This window comes from Panulirus ornatus, chromosome 1, assembly GCF_036320965.1.
Source record: "Panulirus ornatus isolate Po-2019 chromosome 1, ASM3632096v1, whole genome shotgun sequence".
NCBI classification, from domain to species: Eukaryota; Metazoa; Arthropoda; class Malacostraca; order Decapoda; family Palinuridae; genus Panulirus; species Panulirus ornatus.
In genome coordinates, this window is record NC_092224.1 from 80,830,821 (window position 1) to 80,855,378 (window position 24,558).

Here is a 24,558-nt window from a genome sequence, read left to right on the forward strand (position 1 = left end):
GGAAAGCGATTGATTCTCAGTGAATGTCAGTTTGTGGCAGGGATGCGTGCTGTCTCCATGGTTGTTTAATTTGTTTATGGAAGGGGGTTGTTAGGGAGGTGAATGCAAGAGTTTTGGAGAGAGGGCAAGTATGCAGTCTGTTGTGGATGAGGGGGGCTTGGGAAGTGTCAGTTGTTGTTTGCTGATAATAGTGCGCTGGTGACTGATTTTGGTACTGCAGAAGCTGGTGACTGAGTTTGGTAAAGTGTGTGAAAGAAGAAAGCTGAGAGTAAATTTGAATAAGAGCAAGGTTATTAGGTACAGTAGGGTTGAGGGACAAGTCAATTGGGAGGTAAGTGTGAATGGAGAAAAACTGGAGGAAGTGAAGTGTTTTAGATATCTGGGAGTGGATTTGGTAGTGGATGGAACCATTGAAACGGAAGTGAGTCACAGGGTGGGGGACGGGGTGAAAGTTCTGGGAGCATTGAAAAATGTGTGGAAGGCGAGAGCATTATCTCGGAAAGCAAAAATGGGTATGTTTGAAGGAATAGTGGTTCCAACAATGTTATATGATTGCAAGGCGTGGGCTATAGATAGGGTTGTGCGGAGGAGGGTGGATGTGTTGGAAATGAGATGTTTGAGGACAGTTTGTGGTGTGAGGTGGTTTGATTGAGTAAGTAATGAAAGGGTAAGAGAGATGTGTGGAAATAAAAAAAAGTGTTGTTGAGAGAGCAGAAGAGGGTGTATTGAAATGGTTTGGTCACATGGAGAGAATGAGTGAGGAAAGATTGACAAAGAGGATATATGTCAGAGGTGGAGGGAATGAGAAGTGGGAGACCAAATTGGAGGTGGAAGGATGAAGTGAAAAAGATTTTGAGCGATCGGGGCCTGAACAAGCATGAGGGTGAAAGGCGTGCAAGGAATAGAGTGAATTGGAATGATGAGGTATACTGGGGTCAACGTGCTGTCAATGGATTGAACCAGGGCTGGATGTGGAACAGGAGCTGTGGTTTCAGTGCATTGTACATGACAGCTAGAGACTGTGTGTGAATGAATGTGGCCTTTGTTGTCTTTTCCTAGCGCTACCTCACGCACCTGCAGGGTAGAGGGTTGTCATATCGTGTGTGGCGGGGTGACGACGGGAATGAATGAAGGCAGCAAGTAAGAATTATGTATATGTGTATATATTTATATGTCTGTTTATGTATGTATATGTATACGTTGAAATGTATAGGCATGCATATGTGTGTGTGTGTGGATGTGTATGTATATACATGTGTATGTGGGTGGGTTGGGCCATTCTTTCGTCTGTTTCCTTGCATTACCTTGCTAACATGGGAGTCAGTGACAAAGTACAATGAATATAGATATAAATACAATCAACATATATACATGATATGCATACACATAGATTTTTTTTTTTTTTTTTTTTTTTTTTGCCGCTGTCTCCCGCGTTTGCGAGGTAGCGCAAGGAAACAGACGAAGAAATGGCCCAACCCACCCCCATACACATGTATATACATACATCCACACACGCAAAATATACATACCTACACAGCTTTCCATGGTTTACCCCAGACGCTTCACATGCCCTGATTCAATCCACTGACAGCCCGTCAACCCCGGTATACCACATCGCTCCAATTCACTCTATTCCTTGCTGCCTTTCACCCTCCTGCATGTTCAGGCCCCGATCACACAAAATCTTTTTCACTCCATCTTTCCACTTCCAATTTGGTCTCCCACTTCTCCTCGTTCCCTCCACCTCCGACACATATATCCTCTTGGTCAACCTTTCCTCACTCATTCTCTCCATGTGCCCAAACCATTTCAAAACACCCTCTTCTGCTCTCTCAACCACGCTCTTTTTATTTCCACACATCTCTCTTACCCTTACGTTACTTACTCGATCAAACCACCTCACACCACACATTGTCCTCAAACATCTCATTTCCAGCACATCCATCCTCCTGCGCACAACTCTATCCATAGCCCACGCCTCGCAACCATACAACATTGTTGGAACCACTATTCCTTCAAACATACCCATTTTTGCTTTCCGAGATAATGTTCTCGACTTCCACACATTCTTCAAGGCTCCCAGAATTTTTGCCCCCTCCCCCACCCTATGATCCACTTCCGCTTCCATGGTTCCATCTGCTGCCAGATCCACTCCCAGATATCTAAAACACTTTACTTCCTCCAGTTTTTCTCCATTCAAACTTACCTCCCAATTGACTTGACCCTCAACCCTACTGTTCTTAATAACCTTGCTCTTATTCACATTTACTCTTAACTTTCTTCTTTCACACACTTTCTTACCCTTTCATTACTTACTCGATCAAACCACCACACACCACATATTGTTCCTTAAACATTTCATTTCCAACACATCCACCCTCCTACTTACAACCCTATCTATAGCCCATGCTTCGCAACCATATGATAGTGTTGGAACTACTATTCCTTCAAACATACACATTTTTGCTCTTCCATACATTTTTCATTGCTCCCAAAATCTTCACCCACTCCCCTACCCTGTGACTCACTTCCACTTCCATGGTTCCATCCGGTGCTAAGTCCACTCCCAGATATCTAAAACACTTCACTTCCTCCAATTTTTCTCCATTCAAACTTAGATCCCAATTAACTTGTCCCTCAACCCTACTGAACCTAATAACCTTTCTCATATTCGCATTTACTCTCAACTTTCTCCTTTCATACACTTTTCCAAACTCAGTCACTAACTTCTGCAGTTTCTCATCCGAATCAGCCATCATCGGTGAACAGCAACTGACTCACTTCCCAGACCCTCTCATCCCCAACAGACTGCATACTCGACCCTCTCTCCAAAACTCTTGCATTTACTCCCTAACCACCCCATCCACAAACAAATTGAACAACCACGAAGACATCACACACCCCTACTGCAAACTGACATTCACTGTGAACCAGTCACTCTCCTCTCTTCTTACTCATACACATGCCTTACATCCTTGATTAAACTTTTCACTGCTTCTCAACTTACCTCTCACACCATATACTCTTTGTACCTTCCACAAAGCATCTCTGTCAACCCTATCATATGTCTTTTCCAGATCCATAAATGCTACATACAAATCCATCTATTTTTCTAAGTATTTCTCTCATACATTCTTCAAAGCAAAAACCTGATCCACACATCCTCTACCACTTCAGAAAGCACACTGCTCTTCTCCAAACTGATGTTCTGTACATGCCTTCCCCCTCTCAATCAATAACCTCCCATATAATTTCCCAGGAATACTCAACAAATTTATACCTCTGTAACTTGAACACTCTTCTTTATCCCCTTTGAGGATGTACAGTGGCACTATGCATGCATTCCACCAATCCTCAGGCACTTCACCATGGTCCATACATGCCTAGAATATCCTTACCAACCAATCAACAACACAGTCACCCTTTTTTTAATAAATTCCATTACAGTACCATCCAAACCTGCTGCCTTGCTGGATTTTGTCTTCTGCGAAGCTTTCACTACCTCTTCTCTGTTCACCAAACCATTTTTCCTGACGCTCTTCCTTCGTACACCATCCTGACAAAAGCACTCTGTCATCAAACACTTTCAATAAACCTTAAAGATATTTAATTTATTTTAAAAAGTGCTTTCTGACATCTTTACCCTTTTCCTGTGCATCTGATTTCTGGGGCAAAAATTCTTTTTCTTTATGAATGGATGTACAAAGATTGTAACTGCTTTTTCTTTTCTTAAAGATTAAGACTTTACCATTCTTGATTAGGAAAGAATACATTATCTACCAGATTGGCCAATCCATTGTATGTAAGGGATATCATGAATTGTTTATTTACATGGTTAATAGGAAAAAATTAGCAAAACCATTGAGTTCTTATGAATTCAGAGTGAAGCATTTGCATTTTAGGAAAATGCATTATTTATCAGTTTGGGCAAACCTAAGTAAAATGGCATGGGTGTGATATGGGCATGGTGATGGATGCTTAGGGTGGAGTAGAGCACCATAGACTCCCATGTAAAGCATAGCCTCAGAGATGTAGGAGCTTAATGAATGGTCCTGGGATTGCTTTTGATAATAATAACATTGTTTTTGAATATTCATATTGAAGTCAGGAGACAGTACTTTTTGGACACTTTTCATATACTTATATTTTACTGCCACTTTGATTCATATAGAAGTTGGGGGACAGTACTTCTTGGACACTTTTAATATACTTATCTTTTACTGCCACTTTGATTCATTCTGAATGTTACTAACTTTTGAGAGTGTCACAGGGATATGCCATCTTCAGAAAGTTCTTCGATGAACTTCAAGTTTACTCATGATTAGTTTAAAGGTACTCCAGTACCGTATTACTCTTTCTGATCTTTTACCCTCTCTTCATTTCTTATAAATGTATGATCCTGTAGGTATTTATTACCTTTTATGTACATCCTACCATACCTTTCTCTTCCATCTAATTCTGTGTGTTTGGGTATAGAATTATGTATTGTTGCTACGACTGCAACATTAGAATGCTCTAATATTATTTTATTCCATAGGAGGTTGACAATGGAGATCATTTACTACTGGAGGCAGAGTTTGTCTCTCCATTTGTGGATCACTTACCTGGCCTTCTACCCAAAGAGTCGGAAAAAGCTACTTTCCAGTTGATATTTCCAAAAGTATGGCGCACTCGCTTGAAGCCCACTTGCCTTCATTTGGCAGGCACAGGAGATCATGTAAGATTTTGTTTAACAGCTGATTTTTTAAGGAAGTTGTATATTTTATGGAGATTTTTGCCAAACACCTGTCTTGACATAAGATAATGTAAATCCCCAAAATTTGGAATCAGTCTGGCTGACAGAATGGTTACATCTCCTTAAACACTAACTTAAGAAGCCATTAATCATTGGCCAGGTCATTGTGAATATACTACTTCCATCATATTTTAGTTTCACCACCTACCTGTAAACACTGCTTTTCCAACTGATAACCCAGCTTGCTTCTGTTAACAAAATGTTTTGCTTCTTAGATGAGCCTGTTGAATAAGTTATGATGGATTTCAGTCACAAAGAAGTACACTTTCAGAGGGAGAAATAAGCCATATGTAATCATGTATGTTGTTCGAGTAGAATAAAGGCGGAGATATTTTGATATTATATACATTTATATGGTTATGTTTTTGTTTTCATGAGTATTGAAAAATTAAAGGAAAAGCCTTTCAGATATGCAATGCAGAAGTTACCAACTGATTTTCACAGACTGGAGACTGCAGATTACTTGAATCATGCAAGGTTTCTAAGTTTTTATTGCAAGCATCTGAGCTTCTTAAGTTTCACTGTTATTTCAAACTGTATAGCTCTTTCAGGGTTTACATAAGGTTCAAGCTTCTCTCTTCTACGTTTTGTATGTTTTTCAAGACAGGTTTTGAGAGCACCTTGCTCCTCTTTTTGATGACGTAAGATTAAGCTGAAAATTTGGAGAACCTTAGTCCATATGCCATGCAGAATGCTTCTCCATAATGTATTGGTAAATTTGTACATTAGCTGATTTGACTGATTGAACTTTATACACAATTTTTTTTGAGAGGGAAAGAAATATGTTGATCAACAAGGATGACCAATTTAAAAACCTTTTCTTTTAAGGCAAGCCAGAAGGTGGTTTTTCCATTTTTCAGATATTGGCAGCAATATTAGATATTGTGCAAATATTGAACTTGATGGTGAATACTGTATAACTTTGGTTATTAATGTAAATAGTCTCCACCTGCATGAGGCTGCACTGTGAGTGAAAGTTCTTCTTTGGTTAGGCTATATCATTGGGAGTACAGTCTCATCAAAGAACTTCTTCCCGTAAAGGAGTTCACATTTCCCTGCCACTGGGAGTAGTGTATCCTTGGGCTACATGAGCCCCTGGAAAGAAGTCCTGAGTAATATCAGGATTCTTTCTTTGAGAGAGCTCTTGGGTAATTGTAAATAAAAAATAGATTTTTTTTTTTTTTTTTGCTGTCTCCCGCGTTTGTGAGGTAGCGCAAGGAAACAGACGAAAGAAGTGGCCCAACCCACCCCCATACACATGTATATACATACGTCCACACACGCAAATATACATACCTACACAGCTTTCCATGGTTTACCCCAGACGCTTCACATGCCCTGATTCAATCCACTGACAGCACGTCAACCCCGGTATACCACATCGATCCAATTCACTCTATTCCTTGCCCTCCTTTCACCCTCCTGCATGTTCAGGCCCCGATCACACAAAATCTTTTTCACTCCATCTTTCCACCTCCAATTTGGTCTCCCACTTCTCCTCGTTCCCTCCTCCTCCGACACATATATCCTCTTGGTCAACCTTTCCTCACTCATTCTCTCCATGTGCCCAAACCATTTCAAAACACCCTCTTCTGCTCTCTCAACCACGCTCTTTTTATTTCCACACATCTCTCTTACCCTTACGTTACTTACTCGATCAAACCACCTCACACCACACATTGTCCTCAAACATCTCATTTCCAGCACATCCATCCTCCTGCGCACAACTCTATCCATAGCCCACGCCTCGCAACCATACAACATTGTTGGAACCACTGTTCCTTCAAACATACCCATTTTTGCTTTCCGAGATAATGTTCTCGACTTCCACACATTCTTCAAGGCTCCCAGAATTTTTTATTTATTGTTATACTTAATTGCCATCTCCTGCGTTATTGAGGTAGCGCAAGGAAACAGATGAGGAATGGCCCAACCCACCCACATACTCATGTATATACATAGATGGCCACACATGCACATGTACATACATATGCATTTCAGTGTATACATTCATATACATACACTGATATATACATACATACACATTTACATATTCATACTTGCTGCCTTCATCCATTCCTGTCGCCACACCGCCTCACTTGAAATAGAATCCTCCCCCCCTCGAGCGAGGTAGCGCTAGGAAAAGACTAAAAAGGCCATATTCATTCACACTCAGTTTCTATCTGTCATGAGTAATGTACCAATACCATAGCTCCCTTTCCACATCAAGGCCCTCATAGACCTTGATGGAAATGATTTAGAGTTTGCTGTAGTGCATCATACAGAGAGTAGGTAGATAGATAGTCTGGTTTCATATGCAACTTGTGTGAATGTAATTGTGAAATGTATGGTACTACACTTTCTTAAAGAGAGTCAGGCATAGGATAGTTGCCTATGGAAACAACCTCATTAAATGTAGTTATCTTTGAAAATTTACAGCAGTATGCATTGTAAGGATTAGTAATTTTATGTTACTATTGTTATGATATAATTGATGTCATGTTTTCTGATGAAGAATTATCTTTATCATTGGCAAAATATACTTGATAGAAAATGCTTTGAAACAGAAGTTATGTTTGTTAAAACTCTTTCTCTTGAATTGTACCACTCTATCCTCACATAAACATACTTATTCCTTGACCTGGCTTCTTAGTGCTGCAGGAGGTCCATAGATAGGGCTTCTACAGCATGAAGGTATAAGTAAAGGTAAAGCATTTAGAAGTAAGACAGGAATTCAGTTTTAAGTTGTACATTTAAATTCTGTATGAAATTTCCTTTAAGTTACATCTGATTTTTTTAGATTTTTAGCAATAGCTTATAACAAGGTAAATGAGTTTGATATAGTTTATAACATGGTAAATGAGATTTTAATATTTTTTTCAGGGATTTTGGCGAAGGAAAATGTTAATGGCAAAACCACTTCTTGATGAGTCTGGTATTGCATCAGTTATACTGGAGAACCCATTTTATGGCAGCCGGAAACCCAAGGATCAATTGTAAGTGTCATTGTTTTTGAATTAGTTGCTGCTGTAATCATTACAGTATATGATGTTCTTTAAAATGTAATGATGGAGGATCTCCATTTCGGACATCTGCACCCCAAGAACATTCAAATTCTGAATGCTTGTGCATTTAAGATTCCTGGCAAAAGGGTACTTGTCCATATAGATTTCTCAAGTTTGTACTTGAGGAAGTAGTGTTCCCAGCTTTTCTCAAGTTATCTTTTATTTTTTTGTTCTTCTCCCTATTGATTTTGATAATGTCCAAGAAACATCAATTCCTAAGTACTTCTTCTCTGTAATCTCTAAATATTACCATTATATAGAAGTGTAGCCAAGGAATGATTTTGGGAAGTCCAAGATATGAAATTTTTTTATATTACCAGTGTATGTTTACAGTCATTATATTCATAGGAAATATTGGTATTAGTGATTCAGAAAAATTCAAGACATTCACACTGCATGATTGAAAGTAATTTAGATTGGAGATCTACCTGAATTTCATCATGGAGTCCTGAGTTCTAGAGGCATGTTGCTGGTTTTCACCATTTTCCTTGCTTTTCTTTAAAGTTGAACATCGTGTTATCAATTGATTTCCCTCTGAAATGCAGTTTCTAAAAGTGTCTTCTTGATCATATTGTCCCATGAACCTTGGAAAAATCTTCAATCTCCCTTGGGTTAGGAATTTCTTAACCTTATGCCATCTGGCAAGGTAACTGCTCGTCTCTCCCTGTCTACCTTGGGAAAATCGTTAGGATCCCTTTGGTTAGAAATATCTAACCTTATGCCATCTAGTGAGGTTAATGCCTCTCATTTTGGTGCTAGTACCTTGCTTGCTTGCCTCGGGTCTATCCACTGACTAGTCAGCAACCTCCATATGGCAATGACATAATTGTCTTTCTGGGTGTCAGGCTGGTACTGACTAGTTACATAATTCTTGGATTCCAGATGTCTATGGACATTCTACTTCAGCCTTTGTTTTTTAATGTGTTTTTATCCACTCCTGCCATGGATGAGTAAACTCTCATGATATGGTTAGGATGTGGTGTAGTTTTGTATTGTTGAAGTGTTTTTTTTTCTTATGTAACAAACAATATATTGATATTATGTATTTAAGTTGTTACCTTTTTCTTAGTGGATGGAGACATTCCCTTAACTTACTCCATCTTTTATTTCTCTTTTCCCCCTAGTTTTATATTTTATTCCTTTAAATGCCTTCATTTTATGGGACTAGAATGATGTCATCCCAGAGTAACAACACTGATTCAAATGCCAGAGTTGTGTTACTGAGGGTTGGATGTCAGTTAGTCAAGCCATTGCTCAGTTGATTCTTTCTGGTTGTTACATTCACTGATGTTTTGTAAGACATGCACTCTTGTAGCTTAATTCTGTGGAGAAGATGTCCTTTTTCAAAGAGACTATGTTTCTCTTAGGGTTAAGGACATTGGGAGCAACAAGCTGCTGCATCACATGATTACTATGTGGCCATTGGCAACTCACTGGTGGGCCATTTTGATGACTATATCTTTTCCCACACCTCGAAGCTTTGATGCTCTCTACCTTCTCATGTCTTTGCCAGTAAGTATGCCTGGCACATTTTAAAAGACAGGTTTTCGCTTCCTCTGATATTCATGAATACTTTCCCTTGTCTCTTCTTTTTCCTTTTTGTAATCTCAATATTTCAGTTAAGGCCTGTCCTTGATGTGGACTTTTGTCCATGGCTGGGACCCCCTAGCTTTAAGAGAAATGAAAAGTGGACAAAGATCACCCCCTAAGTTGGGGATGATCTACAGCAGTTGGGTTGGAATCATCTGGCCCATTGGCATGATGCAAGGGTAAAACACATGCAATATACACTATATACTACAGTACAAATTACTGTGGCAATAGACTGTATCCATGCCATGAGTAAGTGCGCTTCTTGCTGGGTGCTGGAAACACCACATCATCATGTTGCCAGATCAGGGATGATCACATCATTCCAAATTTAAGCCTAAATTTAAAAAGAAAAGGGTAAAGGGACCATGGACATTATTCTAAAAAGGGGATTAAATCAAATATGCATAAATTGAAAGATACTAGTATTACTTTTGTTTTTGCATCCGAGAGTTGGCTACTTGTGTGTCCCACCACTTGTTAGACTATGCAATACTTGGCAAGCTGCTGAGCCACTTAAGATTCCAATTCAGAGCTGGTGTCTGTGCTCATTCCAGTATCAAGTCACATGTTGCACATCTCGAGGACCTTTCATTCTTGTTTCTCCTCTAAGTCTACCTTAGATAACTCTAACATTCCTTCACTATCTGGTGCTCCTCTTATGTATCCTATGCCCCTTCCCATAATCTCCCTTTGAACTATTCTAAAAGCCCTCCTCTTCCTGGGCACAAGCAAGGCCTTACAGTCCAGATGGCATCTATCTCCATGTAGTGAAAGAGTGTGCCTCTGAACTTGCACCCATGCTTGCTTGTTTGTTTGTTCTGTTTCTCTGTAAAAAGCAGAACTTTTCCTTCTTCGTGGAAGCATGTATTGGTTAATCCCATCCCTAAGAAGGTTGACCATTCTAACCCCTCTAACTATTGTGCTGTTGCTTTGACATCTCCCATTTCTAAAGTCTCTGAATCCTTCCTCAACTCCCATCTCCTCAGACATCTTGAATCTCACAGTCTTCTCTCCGATCATCAGTTTGCTTCCTTAAGGTGAGAGTCACTGATAATAATCTATCCTCTCATCATGCATGAAAGATTTTGGGGAATCTTGTATAGTTGCCTTTGATATATCCAAACCTTTTGACACACTGTGTCATCAGGGGTCTTATCTCTTAAGTTCCCCTTTTTTGGCTGCCCTTCCTTAATTTGTACCCTCACATCTAGCTTCTCTGGCAGATCTGTCTCCGTGGTTGTTGATGGATCCATCATTCCCCATTTCTCTATCATGGTTCTGTCCTGTCTCATACCCTTTTTCTCATTTTCATCAACAATTTTCTTTTTTCCTCAATAAACTCAGACTTGGACAGCATATCTCAGTGGGATAGATAAAATTTGGTTAATTTGAATGCCTCCTAGACCCAGTTTCTGTCCATCTCTTTACCTAAATATTCCTCCATGGTTGTTGATGGATCCATCTCTCCTCATTTCTCCATCAAAATTAGTGTCCATCATGGTTCTTTACCTATATATTCCTCCATGGTTGTTGATGGATTCATCCCTCCCTGTTTCTCTATCAGAATTAGTGTCCATCATGGTTCTGTCCTGTCCCATACCCTTTTTTCTCATTTTCATCAAGTTTTATTTTTTTCACAAATAACCAAATACACTCATATGCAGACTACTCAGCACTGAATTCCTCCTCATCCTTCAGTTCTGCTCCGTCTTCTGTCACTTGATCTGCTTCTTGTCATGACACAACTTCCTCAATGAACTCAGAGATGGACAGCATATCTCAGTGGGATAGATAAAATCTGGTTGATTTGAATGCCTCCTAGACCCAGTTTCTGCCCATCTCTTTACCTAAATATTCCTTGCAATGTTTCTTCTTTGATGGTTTTGTAATTCTACCTCTTGAGTCAGTGAACATATTTGGTATTACTGTAACATCCACACTTTCTTGGAAACCCAATGTTTCAGAAACAGCTAAGTCTGCTCTAAAAAACTGGGAGTTGTATTAAGGCATTGAAATATTTTTTTTTTTGTTTAAAGTTATGCTGTTTATACAAAGCATTGATCTGTCTTTTCATGGAGTACTGCTTTCACATGTAGGGTGGTTCTAGCTCTGCATCCTTACATAACAGAGTTGAGTCGAAAGCAGTCTGACTTTTAAGCTCTCCTATGCAAACTTCAAAACTTGACCTAACTTGTCCAATGCCTTAATGTTGGTTCACTTTCCCTTTTCTATGGGTATTCTTTTGTTTTTCATGAAAGCTAGCTGCTTGCATACCCCACCACCAGCCAGACCATGCAATACTTGGCAAGTTGCGAGGTCACATGATTACTGTGTGGCCATTGGCAATTTAAGGTTGGGTTGATTTGATAAGTTCCTTTCCCTACTCTTCAAAGCATTGGAACTCTCTACCCATTCATGTCTTCCCAATAGTTATGACTTGGCACACTTAAAAAAACAGGGTTTTCACTTCTGCAAAAAATTTTAGATTCTTTTCCGTGTCTCTTCGTTTCCCGCTGATCAGTCTGTCTGCATTTTAGTTCAGACCCAGCTTGTCTTTGATGAGGCCTTATGTCAATGACTGGAGCCTCCAAGGTAAATAAAAAAAATCACCATGTGGCCATAGGCAACCCATGGGTGGACTGTTTTGATAACTGTTTCATTTTCTTTCCCCACTCCTCAAAACTTTGAAAGTCTCCCCTCTTATGTCTTTCCCAATAAACTATGACCTGGCACTTTCTAGAAGACAATTTTTTACTTCCTTGAAAATTCTTAGATGCTTTACCTTGTCTCTCCTCTTTCTTTTTCATTACCTTCTTTATATTTCAATTGAGATCTAGCCTTTGTGTGGACTACTGTCTGTGACTTGAGCTTCCAACATGAAAAAGATTGAATCTTCTGTAATGTCCATAGGTACTAACATGTCAGTATACTTGTAACTGTTATCAGTCATGCAGAATTTTTATTAACAGCATGTTTTTGATGTTACAGGCGTTCAAGTCTCCACAACGTTTCCGATTTATTTGTGATGGGTGGTTGCCTGGTTTTGGAGTCCATGGCTATATTCCACTGGTGTGAACGCATGGGGTTTGGACCGCTTGGAATTACTGGGATATCAATGGGTGGCCATGTAAGTTTTCAAGAGTATCTCAATTTAATTTAAGAATTTGCGTATGTTTGATTATGATTTAGTGAGGAATTGGGCTTAGGTGTTAGGGAAGACCAAAGCTGAGATAGGGAGGTATAATCAGATTGTATTTTTGAGAGGTTGAAGGATGTATGGATATTGTGGTTTGATGAGCTTCTGTGTGGTATGTGGCTGTAGGTATTGGAAACAGTAGGGTAAATCGGTAGAAAATAAGGTATCTGATTGCATCCTTTTTATTTTTTTTCTCAATCATGCAGGTTGAAGTTTCCTTATCTCATGTGGCTTACTATTTTTGTAAGTATGGGTTTGATTAACTCACAAGTGATAGTTGTCTGCAGATGTACTATTATTGGAGAAATTAGGTATATTGTCTTCCTCTGATGGTTTATTTCTTTTGCCCTGCATTCTCTTGTCTTTTTATGGCATCCCTCATTCATTTTATGTGTTCTTGTAGATTAGGCAGATGGTGATAAATAAAGTTGTACACAAAATTCCTTGATGTGTGTGTGTGACACTTTGTTTTTATACTGTTGGCACTAAACCCTGTTAAGATGATCACATACCAAAATGTTTTGGGAATGTTCTTAACCATCATATATTGTTTTCGGAAACATTATTTGCACCATGGAAAGACAGATGGAAAGAAGTGGATGTTGAATTTGTATTGATCATGAGCCATATCTATTCGATCTTCCCAAAGAACACAGAAAACACTGAATACTTTCTCTTCTATTTTTATGCTGGAGGCTCCATCCATGGACAGAAATCCACATCAAGTGTGGGTTATAATTGAAACACGAGTAGGGTTAATGAGAAGCAGAAATAAGAAAAGAAGAAAAAAGATTTAAAGTTTTGTAAGAAGTGGAAGACCTGTCTTTTAAAAAGATCCAGGTTGTAGTGGTTAGGAAAAACTTGAGGAGGACGAGAAACAAATCTCTGAATGGTACACCCTTGAGTTGCCAGTGACCACACAGTGATTATATGGCACAGTATAGCATGTTGCAGCTGATAGTGAGGGCATATAAGCAGCAAGCTTTATAGGGAAAGTGGAAGAGATCGATCCATCAACAACTGTAGACATAGATTGGCTAGAGAGGAAACTAGACATGAAGGAGAAAAGTGAGGATGGGAAGCCAAAAGGCTTTGTCGCTGTCTCCCGCGTTTGCGAGGTAGCGCAAGGAAACAGACGAAAGAAAGGGCCCAACCCACCCCATACTACCTGTCAAATGATTTTGATGTGTTACAGGCTACTACATAAGATTCTTCAAATTGTTTCAGAGATGATTAGTAGATTTTAGTAAGATAGGAAAGGATGTCACCATTGGATCTTGTCTTACAGAAACAGTGTTGACAGTCAGAGAGGACTGAGTTTTAAGATGTATGCGAATATGATGTTAGTTATGGAGGAATTCAAAGATGGAAATGATAGAAGTCAAGGCAGAAAGGTAGTGCTTGGAGGCTTTAGAATGGTCACCCCTTTTTTGTGATGGGATTCACTAATACGTATTTTCATGAAGAAGGAAAAGTTTAGGCTTTTAAACAGAAACAGAACAGATGAGCAAGTGCAGGTGCAGGCTCAGAAATACCTTCTTTAAATATACGGGGATGGATGCCATCTGGTACACAAGTTTTGCTTGTGTCCAAAGAGAAATTTGCTTTGAAGACAATATGAAAAGACTTTACAGGGAAGGGCACAGAACATGTGAGAGAAGAATCAGGAGGTGATGGATTATTAGATCCATCCAAGAATGGAGTTAGAGGAGAACAGAGAAACGAGAAGAGTTGATCTATCGGTGGGAGAGAAGCTTTAATGCTAACAGATTGGAGGAGCAAAGGAAAGATAGACATATGTCCATTTGAAACCACAATCCCTAGACATACATTACACTCTTTAATCTGTGCTTTGAATGTTACCCATTCCGACAACATTACAGACACCGATTCACCATATCTCAATACCTTGTATGGCCATGGTGCATCTATCAGAGTAGAGACTGAACACTTGGTACTCATGTTGTCCTGCAATCTCCTCACATAGGCATACACATCACTGCACATTATGATCTGTGGTCCTGGGTGGAGGAGCCTGTCAACTTCCTGAGCACTGTGGGAGCACCATAGAATACAGGAGGGACTCCTTGGGCAGGAAGGTACTAGTTAGTGTTTGAGGGTATTTTGCTTTTTTGTTGTTATAATGTTGATGCTTGTGGTGTGGGAAGTGAATGTCGTGTGTGATGCCTAGAATAGTTGGTCTTTTGTTTAGTGTAAGTGATTGGGTGTAGGTTGGATTCATATCTCCATGAGGTGAAAGGATGATTAAAGACATCTGTAGAGTTACAGATATTCTATTCTGGGTGAGCCACTTCCAGCTGTGTAATGTAGTGTTTCATGTTCGTTATTGTTTCTGTGCTGTCAGGGTGCTGTGATGTCTTTATCAGGTCATTTAGATATGAAATGTTTTTCATTCTATAGCCTTCAGGAGAGTTGGAGAAAGAACTGCTCCTTGGGAACCTCATTGGAGAGATTAAAGGTTTTAAAGGTGAAGCTTTTGTGAGTGACTGATATGATGACCAACTTTCAAATTGGCCAGCTACTTTCGTAATTTTTGTGGAGGCTGCAGGCTGGTATCTTTTGTTTGAAGATGTGCTGGAACAGTGTGAAATGGTTTCTTGATGTCTACTGCCACTAGGACTGTTTGGGAAGATGACGTGGGTGATGAAGTCATCCAGGATATATCTTGTGAGGGTAGCGTGTAGTTTGGTGGTGGAGTGATTGGGTCTGAAGCCATGTTGTGTAGGTGAGAGTGGGATGTTTTGTTCGACTGTTGAGGATCCGTTTTCTAGAGTTTGGATGCTGAAGGTAGAGTTGATAAAGGCTGGTAGGAGGAAGGGGAGTCAGGTGGTTTGGAGGGTTTTTGGATTGATATTATATTGGCAAGTTTTCAGATTTTAGGGATTTTTTGTGTAGCCTAAAGTGGTTGAAGATATTTGTTAAGTGCTTTTAGTGCAAATTAACCAAAGTGAAGGTTTGATATGTTGTTAGGGCCTTTAGCTTTAACATTTTAATTGCAGTGTTTGAATAAGTGGGCATGAAGGGTGGGTGGGCAATTTTTTCTGAATTGAATTTGTGTAGGATTTTCTTGACTCTCCTGTTTAGAGGTATAGTTGATTTGAAGCTGGCTTTTGAGTAAAGTCTTTTGAGTATGTTTGTGAGTTCTGTGGGAGGAAGGATTTCATTATAATGGGTCAGGAGCACTTCATGACTGTAGGCTGGACTAGTGTGATAAGAAAGGATTTTCATTAATGTTTGCCAGAGTTGGCTGCTGTGGGTCATATGATTTATTGTGGTTAGGAGGTGCCAGTTTTCACTTTGTCTTTCAGTGATTCGGTTAGTGATGATGTTATCTAGAATTTGGATTTGTTCTTTTATTCATACAGACAGACAGACAGACAGACAGACAGACACACACACACACACACACACACACACACACACACACACACACACACAAAAACAACGAAAAACAAAAAAAAAATTTCATATATATTCGCCATCTTCCTCGTTAGCGAGGTAGTGTCAGTAACAGATGACTGGTCATGAGGGGGAAAATCCTCATTTGGCCCCATGTTCTGTTCATTCCTTTGGAAATCAAAACAGTAGGGAAGGATTGCCAGCCTCCATCTCCTACCCCTTCGAGTCACCTATGACGACACGTGGGAAATATGGAGGTAGAATTCTTTCTTCCCTACACAAGGGATACTATTTATATTTTCATTTATTATTTATTATACTTGATCGTCCTTTCCCACATCAGTGAGTTAGTGCCAGGAAAGAGACGAAGAATGGTCCATCCACTCATATATATATATATATATATATATATATATTTTTTTTTTATTTTGATTTGTCGCTGTCTCCCGCGTTTGCGAGGTAGCGCAAGGAAACAGACGAAAGAAATGGCCCAACGCACCCCCATACACATGTATATACATACACGTCCACACACGCAAATATACATACCTATACATATCAATGTACACATATATATACACACAGAGACACATACATATATACCCATGCACACAGTTCACACTGTCTGCCTTTATTCATTCCCAGCGCCACCTCGCCACACATGGAATACCATCCCCCTCCCCCCTCATGTGTGCAAGGTAGCGCTAGGAAAAGACAGCAAAGGCCCCATTCATTCACACTCAGTCTCTAGCTGTCATGCAATAATGCCCGAAACCAGCTCCCTTTCCACATCCAGGCCCCACAGAACTTTCCATGGTTTACCCCAGACGCTTCACATGCCCTGAATCAATCCACTGACAGCACGTCAACCCTGGTATACCACATTGATCCAATTCACTCTATTCCTTGCCCGCCTTTCACCCTCCTGCATGTTCAGGCCCCGATCACTCAAAATCTTTTTCACTCCATCTTTCCACCTCCAATTTGGTCTCCCACTTCTCCTCGTTCCCTCCACCTCTGACACATATATCCTCTTGGTCAATCTTTTCTCACTCATTCTCTCCATGTTCCCAAACCATTTCAAAACACCCTCTTCTGCTCTCTCAACCACGCTCTTTTTATTTCCACACATCTCTCTTACCCTTACATTACTTACTCGATCAAACCACCTCACACCACACATTGTCCTCAAACATCTCATTTCCAGCGCTTCCACCCTCCTGTGCACAGCTCTATCCATAGCCCACGCCTCGCAACCATACAGCATTGTTGGAACCACTATTCCTTCAATCATACCCATTTTTGCTTTCCGAGATAATGTTCTCGACTTCCACACATTCTTCAAGGCTCCCAGGATTTTCGCCCCCTCCCCCACCCTATGATTCACTTCCGCTTCCATGGTTCCATCTGCTGCCAGATCCACTCCCAGATATCTGAAACACTTTACTTCCTCCAGTTTTTCTCCATTCAAACTTACCTCCCAATTGACTTGACCCTCAACCCTACTGTACCTAATAACCTTGCTCTTATTCACATTTACTCTTAACTTTCTTCTTTCACACACTTTACCAAACTCAGTCACCAGCTTCTGCAGTTTCTCACATGAATCAGCCACCAGTGCTGTATCATCAGCGAACAACAACTGACTCACTTCTCTCTCATCCACAACAGACTTCATACTTGCCCCTCTTTCCAAAACTCTTGCATTCACCTCCCTAACAACCCCATCCATAAACAAATTAAACAACCATAGAGACATCACACACCCCTGCCGCAAACCTACATTCACTGAGAACCAATCACTTTCCTCTCTTCCTACACGTACACATGCCTTACATCCTCGATAAAAACTTTTCACTGCTTCTAACAACTTGCCTCCCACACCATATATCCTTAATACCTTCCACAGAGCATCTCTATCAACTCTATCATATGCCTTCTCCAGATTCATAAATGCTACATACAAATCCATTTGCTTTTCTAAGTATTTCTCACATACATTCTTCAAAGCAAACACCTGATCCACACATCCTCTACCACTTCTGAAACCACACTGCTCTTCCCCAATCTGATGCTCTGTACATGCCTTCACCCTCTCAATCAATACCCTCCCATATAATTTACCAGGAATACTCAACAAACTTATACCTCTGTAATTTGAGCACTCACTCTTATCCCCTTTGCCTTTGTACAATGGCACTATGCACGCATTCCGCCAATCCTCAGGCACCTCACCATGAGTCATACATACATTGAATAACCTTACCAACCAGTCAACAATGCAGTCACCCCCTTTTTTAATAGATTCCACTGCAATACCATCCAAACCTGCTGCCTTGCCAGCTTTCATCTTCCGCAAAGCTTTTACTACCTCTTCTCTGTTTACCAAATCATTTTCCCTAACCCTCTCACTTTGCACACCACCTCGACCAAAACACCCTATATCTGCCACTCTATCATCAAACACATTCAACAAACCCTCAAAATACTCACTCCATCTCCTTCTCACATCACCACTACTTGTTATCACCTCCCCATTAGCGCCCTTCACTGAAGTTCCCATTTGCTCCCTTGTCTTATGCACTTTATTTACCTCCTTCCAGAACATCTTTTTATTCTCCCTAAAATTTAATGATACTCTCTCACCCCAACTCTCATTTGCCCTCTTTTTCACCTCTTGCACCTTTCTCTTGACCTCCTGTCTCTTTCTTTTATACATCTCCCACTCAATTTCATTTTTTCCCTGCAAAAATCGTCCAAATGCCTCTCTCTTCTCTTTCACTAATAATCTTACTTCTTCATCCCATCACTCACTACCCTTTCTAATCAACCCACCTCCCACGCTTCTCATGCCACAAGCATATTTTGCGCGCTCCATCACTGATTCCCTAAATACATCCCATTCCTCCCCCACTCTCCTTACTTCCATTGTTCTCACCTTTTTCCATTCTGTACTCAGTCTCTCCTGGTACTTCCTCACACAAGTCTCCTTCCCAAGCTCACTTACTCTCACCACCCTCTTCACCCCAACATTCACTCTTCTTTTCTGAAAACCCATACAAATCTTCACCTTAGCCTCCACAAGATAATGATCAGACATCCCTCCAGTTACACCTCTCAGCACATTAACATCCAAAAGTCTCTGTTTCGCGTGTGTGTATATATATATATATTATTTTTTTTATTCTATATTTTGCTTTGTCGCTGTGTCCCACGTTTGTGAGGTAGCGCAAGGAAACAGATGAAAGAAATGACCCAACCCACCCCCATGCACATGTATATACATACACGTCCACACACGCAAATATACATACCTATACATCTCAGTGTACACATATATATACACACACAGACATATACATATATACACATGTACATAATTCATACTGTCTGCCTTTATTTATTCCCATCGCCACCTCGCCACACATGGAATAACACCCCCTCCCCCCTCATGTGTGCGAGGTAGCGCTAGGAAAAGACAACAAAGGCCCCATTCGTTCACACTCAGTCTCTATCTGTCATGTAATAATGCCCGAAACCACAGCTCCCTTTCCACATCCAGGCCCCACAGAACTTTCCATGGTTTACCCCAGACGCTTCACATGCCCTGATTCAATCCATTGACAGCACATCGACCCTGGTATACCACATCGATCCAATTCACTCTATTCCTTGCCCGCCTTTCACCCTCCTGCATGTGAAGAATGTGTGGAAGGTGAGAACATTATCTCAGAGAGCAAAAATGGGTTTGTTTGAAGGAATGATAGTTCCAACAATGTTCTATGGTTGTGGAGCATGGGCGATAGATAGGGCTGTGCTGAGGAGGGTGGGTAAAGGCGAGTGTTCAAACTATAAAGGTATAGAAGTTTGTTACTTATAACTGGTAAGTTGTATGAGAGTATACTGATTGAGTGGGTGAGGGTATGTACAGAGCATCAGACTGTGGAGGTTGCTGTGTTCTCAGAAGTGGTAGAGGATGTGTGGACCAGGTGTTTGCATTGAAGAATATGTGAGAAATACTTTGAAAAACAGATGGATTTATATGTGGCATTTAATGATCTAGAGAAGGCATATGATAGGGTTAATAGAGATTGTTTGTGGAAGATTTGAAGAATATATGGTGTGGGAGATAAGCCGCTAGAAGTTATAAGGAGATTTTATCTAGGGTGTAAGGTGTATGTAAATGTCACAGCTCACCTGTTGCTTCAGCCACCATTTATACATGAAATAATGCTACACTGCACCAGATGCTTCAATCATTCACATATCTCAGGTTATGCAGTCTAATTGTCATTAAGCTTTGTTGCTCGTGTATCTCAGTATTATATTTCACTTGCACTGATCACAGAAAGTGAAATATTTAAGTGAAGAGAGTAGGGGTAGGGGATTTATTCAGACCAATGGGGGACTTAGTGGTTAGTTTGGTGTTAAAGTTTGATGGATCTGTCTGTTGTTAATATATTTGAATTGGTATTTGTTTAAAGGAAAAGAGGAACTTATTTGAAATGCTGAATAAATGGATATCAGTAGGAAAGAAGGATAGTATTTTGATAGGTTGACTGAATTAGAATGGTGTTCTGAAGACTTATCTACCAGAAGGCTTCAACTAAAGTATTTGCAAAAAAGTCTGAGTGAAATGTATCTCAGCAGTTTGTAAGGGTATTATAATTCATATTCTCTGGTTAACAAAGTGTTAGAAATGCTGAGATTAGGGTCTTATTACCCATTAAGCTTCTTCATCCTTCATGTTAGACTGCAAATTTCAGGTGGAATGATGAAGAGCTAGTTGTGTTGGGTTCAGAAGGTAAGTTGATAGTTGCTGGAAATTTTCACCAAGGCATTCATGCACTGCTAGTCCAATTTTATGTCAGGGGTATGGTTTTCTCAGATGGTCTTGGGGCTCTAAGAGATGTCTGACAAGGATTGTTTGGGGAAACTCCTATAGGCTAATTCAAGAGAAGTTTTGAATGAAAATTTGCCCTTGAGGAATGATTGGTTGTGCTTTATTTGGCTGGTATAATTTTATAGGGGTCATATTTTGTATTTTAGCAAGAATACTTCCCACGTATTCCCTGCGTGTCGTAGAAGGCGACTAAAAGGGGAGGGAGCGGGGGGCTGGAAATCCTCCCCTCTCATTTTTTTTTTTTTTTAATTTTCCAAAAGAAGGAACAGAGAATTGGGCCAGGTGAGGGTAGTCCCTCAAAGGCCCAATCATCTGTTCTTAACGCTACCTCGCTAATGCGGGAAATGGCGAATAGTTTGAAAGAAAGAAAAAAGAAAATACCTATAATATATGATTGAGACATTGATGGTTTTATTGATGACAGAGAAGCACATTCATTTATGTATTAAGTCATGACTGATAATTGATATTGAGTTGTTTGCAAAGAATCCTCTTTAAACTTTGAATTATTTTGTCTTTTATGTTCAAATGTATTACAACCTCTCTTTTTAACATATTTCCTTTGTTGTTTTATCTTATCCATTATGTTTATATTTCATTCCTTTCTTAATACTTTTGTAGATGATATTTTATGCTGATTTTTGTTGTATACCTGTTTTAGAGATAGAACATATTGACAAAATTTCATGATTAGCTTATGACAATATTCATTTTTCATATTAGTGTCCAAGACCATTCCTGATGCTGGCTTGTTCATATTTCTGATTTGTGCCCCAGTTATTTGTAAACTTTGGTGCTAATTGCTTCTCCCAGATGGCATCCCTGGCAGCTACTAATTGGCCCAAACCTCTTCCATTGATTCCTTGCTTGTCCTGGAGCACAGCATCAGGAGTGTTTACACAGGTTAGTCATATTCATAGGGTACAGTTATCACTGATGAGGCAATGATTATACCATATCTCTGATGCATTGAGATGATTTGGGTGTTTGATGAGGGAAATTGTTCACTTCAGACTGATTGGTGTAACTGTGACTTCTTTCTAATATTGCATACAAATTATTCTTTTTTTTTAAATGAACTATAGAAAAATCATTGCCTCATTAGCATGTGTCTTCTTAACTGTTATTTGTAGGGTTTCACTAATCATATACACATAGTTCTTAAGGCTATAAGGAAGTTTATTGTGTTCTTTTGTGAATGTGTAAGTACTTAAGTAGTACTGTTTAATATTTCATCAACTGTACTGGGAGGTAAGATGGTAGATGTGTTGTTTGGGAAGTAACCAGACAGGTGGTACCCCTCAGATGGCATCAGCAGCTGCAACCAACTGGCATAAACCTCTTGCCATCGTCCCTTGCCTGTCATGGACTACGGCCTCTCAGTGCTTCACTCAGGTACCTCTCATGTTGGAGAACCTTGTACTTATTCTCATTTTGTTGATGCTAGCACACAGTATCTTCCTTGTAGTTGCTACAGACAGTATGCCCATTCAAGTTTAAAAGTAGTAAAGTATACTTCTTTACTGTCTGAGAGTTTCTTAAGGTTATGAGTAAAGAATTATTTCGATGCAGTCACAGACCAAGAAAACCTTTGTGATCATAGTAAACATACTACATTAATCCATTTGGACGTAAACACTGGCAGATGTACAGCGTTTGTCAGGTTTGTGCATTTTGACATGTTTGTGCATTTTGACAGGTTTGTGCATTTTGTTATGTTTGTGCATTTTGACAGGTTTGTGCATGATATGTACACCTTGATAGAATTTAGATGTAGGAATATGTAAGTTGATATGTTTTTTATGTTTAAGTGTTTGTGAAGGGATGCACTAGACATTAATTGGCATGTAAGGCTCATAAGCAAAATGTTTCCCATACAGGTATTCAGTATTCATGCAAAAGAATGGTGCTTTACCTTGTCAAGGATCATCTGCTCTGGTGCTCTTACAGCACTCAAGAAGCTAGTTCCATTCAGTGGGTAGGATCACAGGTCAAGAATTGTGGTGTTGGGTGTGTGTATTTGTGGGATAAGAGCAAACAGATAAGGAGTAGGAGTCAGAGTCTCATTGGGGAAAATTGCATCTTGGACATGAGAGGTCTTGTGTTATGTTGAGTTGATGTTTGTGTTGTTAGAAAGAAAGTTGCTGCTTGTTGAGTCATTACAAAGTAAATTTGTTTTGTCATTGTTGTAATTACTGGTAGAAGGGGGTATTTGTGGGTATAAGTTCGTGAAGTGAAGTGTGAAGCAGGGATGAACTTCTTATTTCTGCTTTAGAGTTGGTGATTGGTTACACAGTGGTTTGGATGGAGGTGGTCATGCACATGTATACAGACTTGGGTGTGAGTATGTTGAAGTGGAATTGTATTTGAAGAAATTTATCTTCTTTTTCCATGTGTTTAATGTTTGTGGTTGTAAAGTCAACAGTATTTTGTTCTGAGTATTTTGTATTGTGTGGTTTTAAGCTTGTTAAAGTAGGTTTTGAAAGGGTAAATGACTTGGCAGTTAGGGTGTGATTTTGGGTGGAATAGATGAATTGTTTGTAGAGTATACTGAGGTGCTTTTTTTTCTTGGCCAAAGCAAGTGCCAGTAAATATTTTGAGGGTGTTTAGTTTCTTAATGGACTTTTTTTGATGTTTATGATGTGAGAAATAAATGTCGTATTTGTGTTAAATGTTACTCAGTATAACTGGTGTTATACTAAGTAGAAGAAGTTGACCATCAAATAATGGCTATGAGAGATTGGAGGCTGTATTTATGTCTTTTAGAAGTTAAGAAGTTGATTATGGAATTTTCTTGGGATACAGCTATTTTGTTTTGAGTGAACCAGTATTCTGGTTGCCTGATATAGTGATGCATATTTGTTTTTTTAAATGTTTGTTCTTATGAAATTGTGAGGTCATCTTCTTATAAGGGTACTTTCTCACCGTGGTTTGTGGGATGTGTAGGGAGGTTGAGTAGGAAGAGATTGAAGAGGATTGAAGAAGGAACTGCTCTCATTGTACAATTTGAGAATTTTAGAGGTAAATTTTTTGTGAATAATTCTGGCTTGGCTGCCAGCTATGAAGTTATCTAACAAGTATTTGTAATTTTTGTGTTGGATTGGCTCAAACGTCCTTTGTGTGAGAAAATGACATGGGACATTGTCAAATGCTTTGTTGATGCCTTTGGCTACTAATTCTGTCCAGAAGGATGTTGGTGGCTGGTCAGAGACGTCCAAGATGCATTATGTTATATTTATGATGTGATAATGGAGCAGTTTGGTCAGAAGCCATGAGAGCAGGATAATTTGCTTTACCCTGTTGTTAATCAGATTTTCACAGAGTAATATGGTGAAGTTATAGAAAGGAGAACTAGGAATTTGGAAGGTTTCAGGATAGGTATGATGTTGGCAAGTTTCCAGATGTTTGGAATTTTTTGTGTAATCAAGGGCAGTTGAAGATGTCTGAAGGTACTTGGATTTCTGTTGGGCCAAAATGTCGTATCTAGGAATTTGATATATATATATTATCCCCAGGGATACTATATATACATACATATGCTAGAATTTTGGAGAGAGGGGCAAGTGTGCAGTCTGTTGTGGATAAG

At 39.6% G+C, this 24,558-nt stretch overlaps 1 protein-coding gene across 8 annotated transcripts in view; it reads left to right on the forward strand.

The window, feature by feature from the left end:
• Positions 1-24,558, forward strand: part of LOC139750180 (protein ABHD18) — a 429,672-nt gene that overhangs the window by 12,259 nt on the left and 392,855 nt on the right. For 5 of the 8 annotated variants that reach the window (XR_011713095.1, XR_011713094.1, XR_011713097.1 and 2 more), the window contains exons 3-7: positions 4,538-4,717; positions 7,679-7,791; positions 12,442-12,580; positions 21,786-21,875; positions 22,278-22,367. Coding sequence is in view for 3 of the 8 variants with exons in the window: in XM_071664581.1 (XP_071520682.1) it covers positions 4,538-4,717; positions 7,679-7,791; positions 12,442-12,580; positions 21,786-21,875; positions 22,278-22,367 (612 nt within the window). In the remaining 5 variants the exon portion in view is untranslated. The remainder of the gene's footprint in view (positions 1-4,537; positions 4,718-7,678; positions 7,792-12,441; positions 12,581-21,785; positions 21,876-22,277; positions 22,368-24,558) is intronic. The other 3 variants (XR_011713098.1, XM_071664615.1, XR_011713099.1) reach the window with 2 other exon arrangements.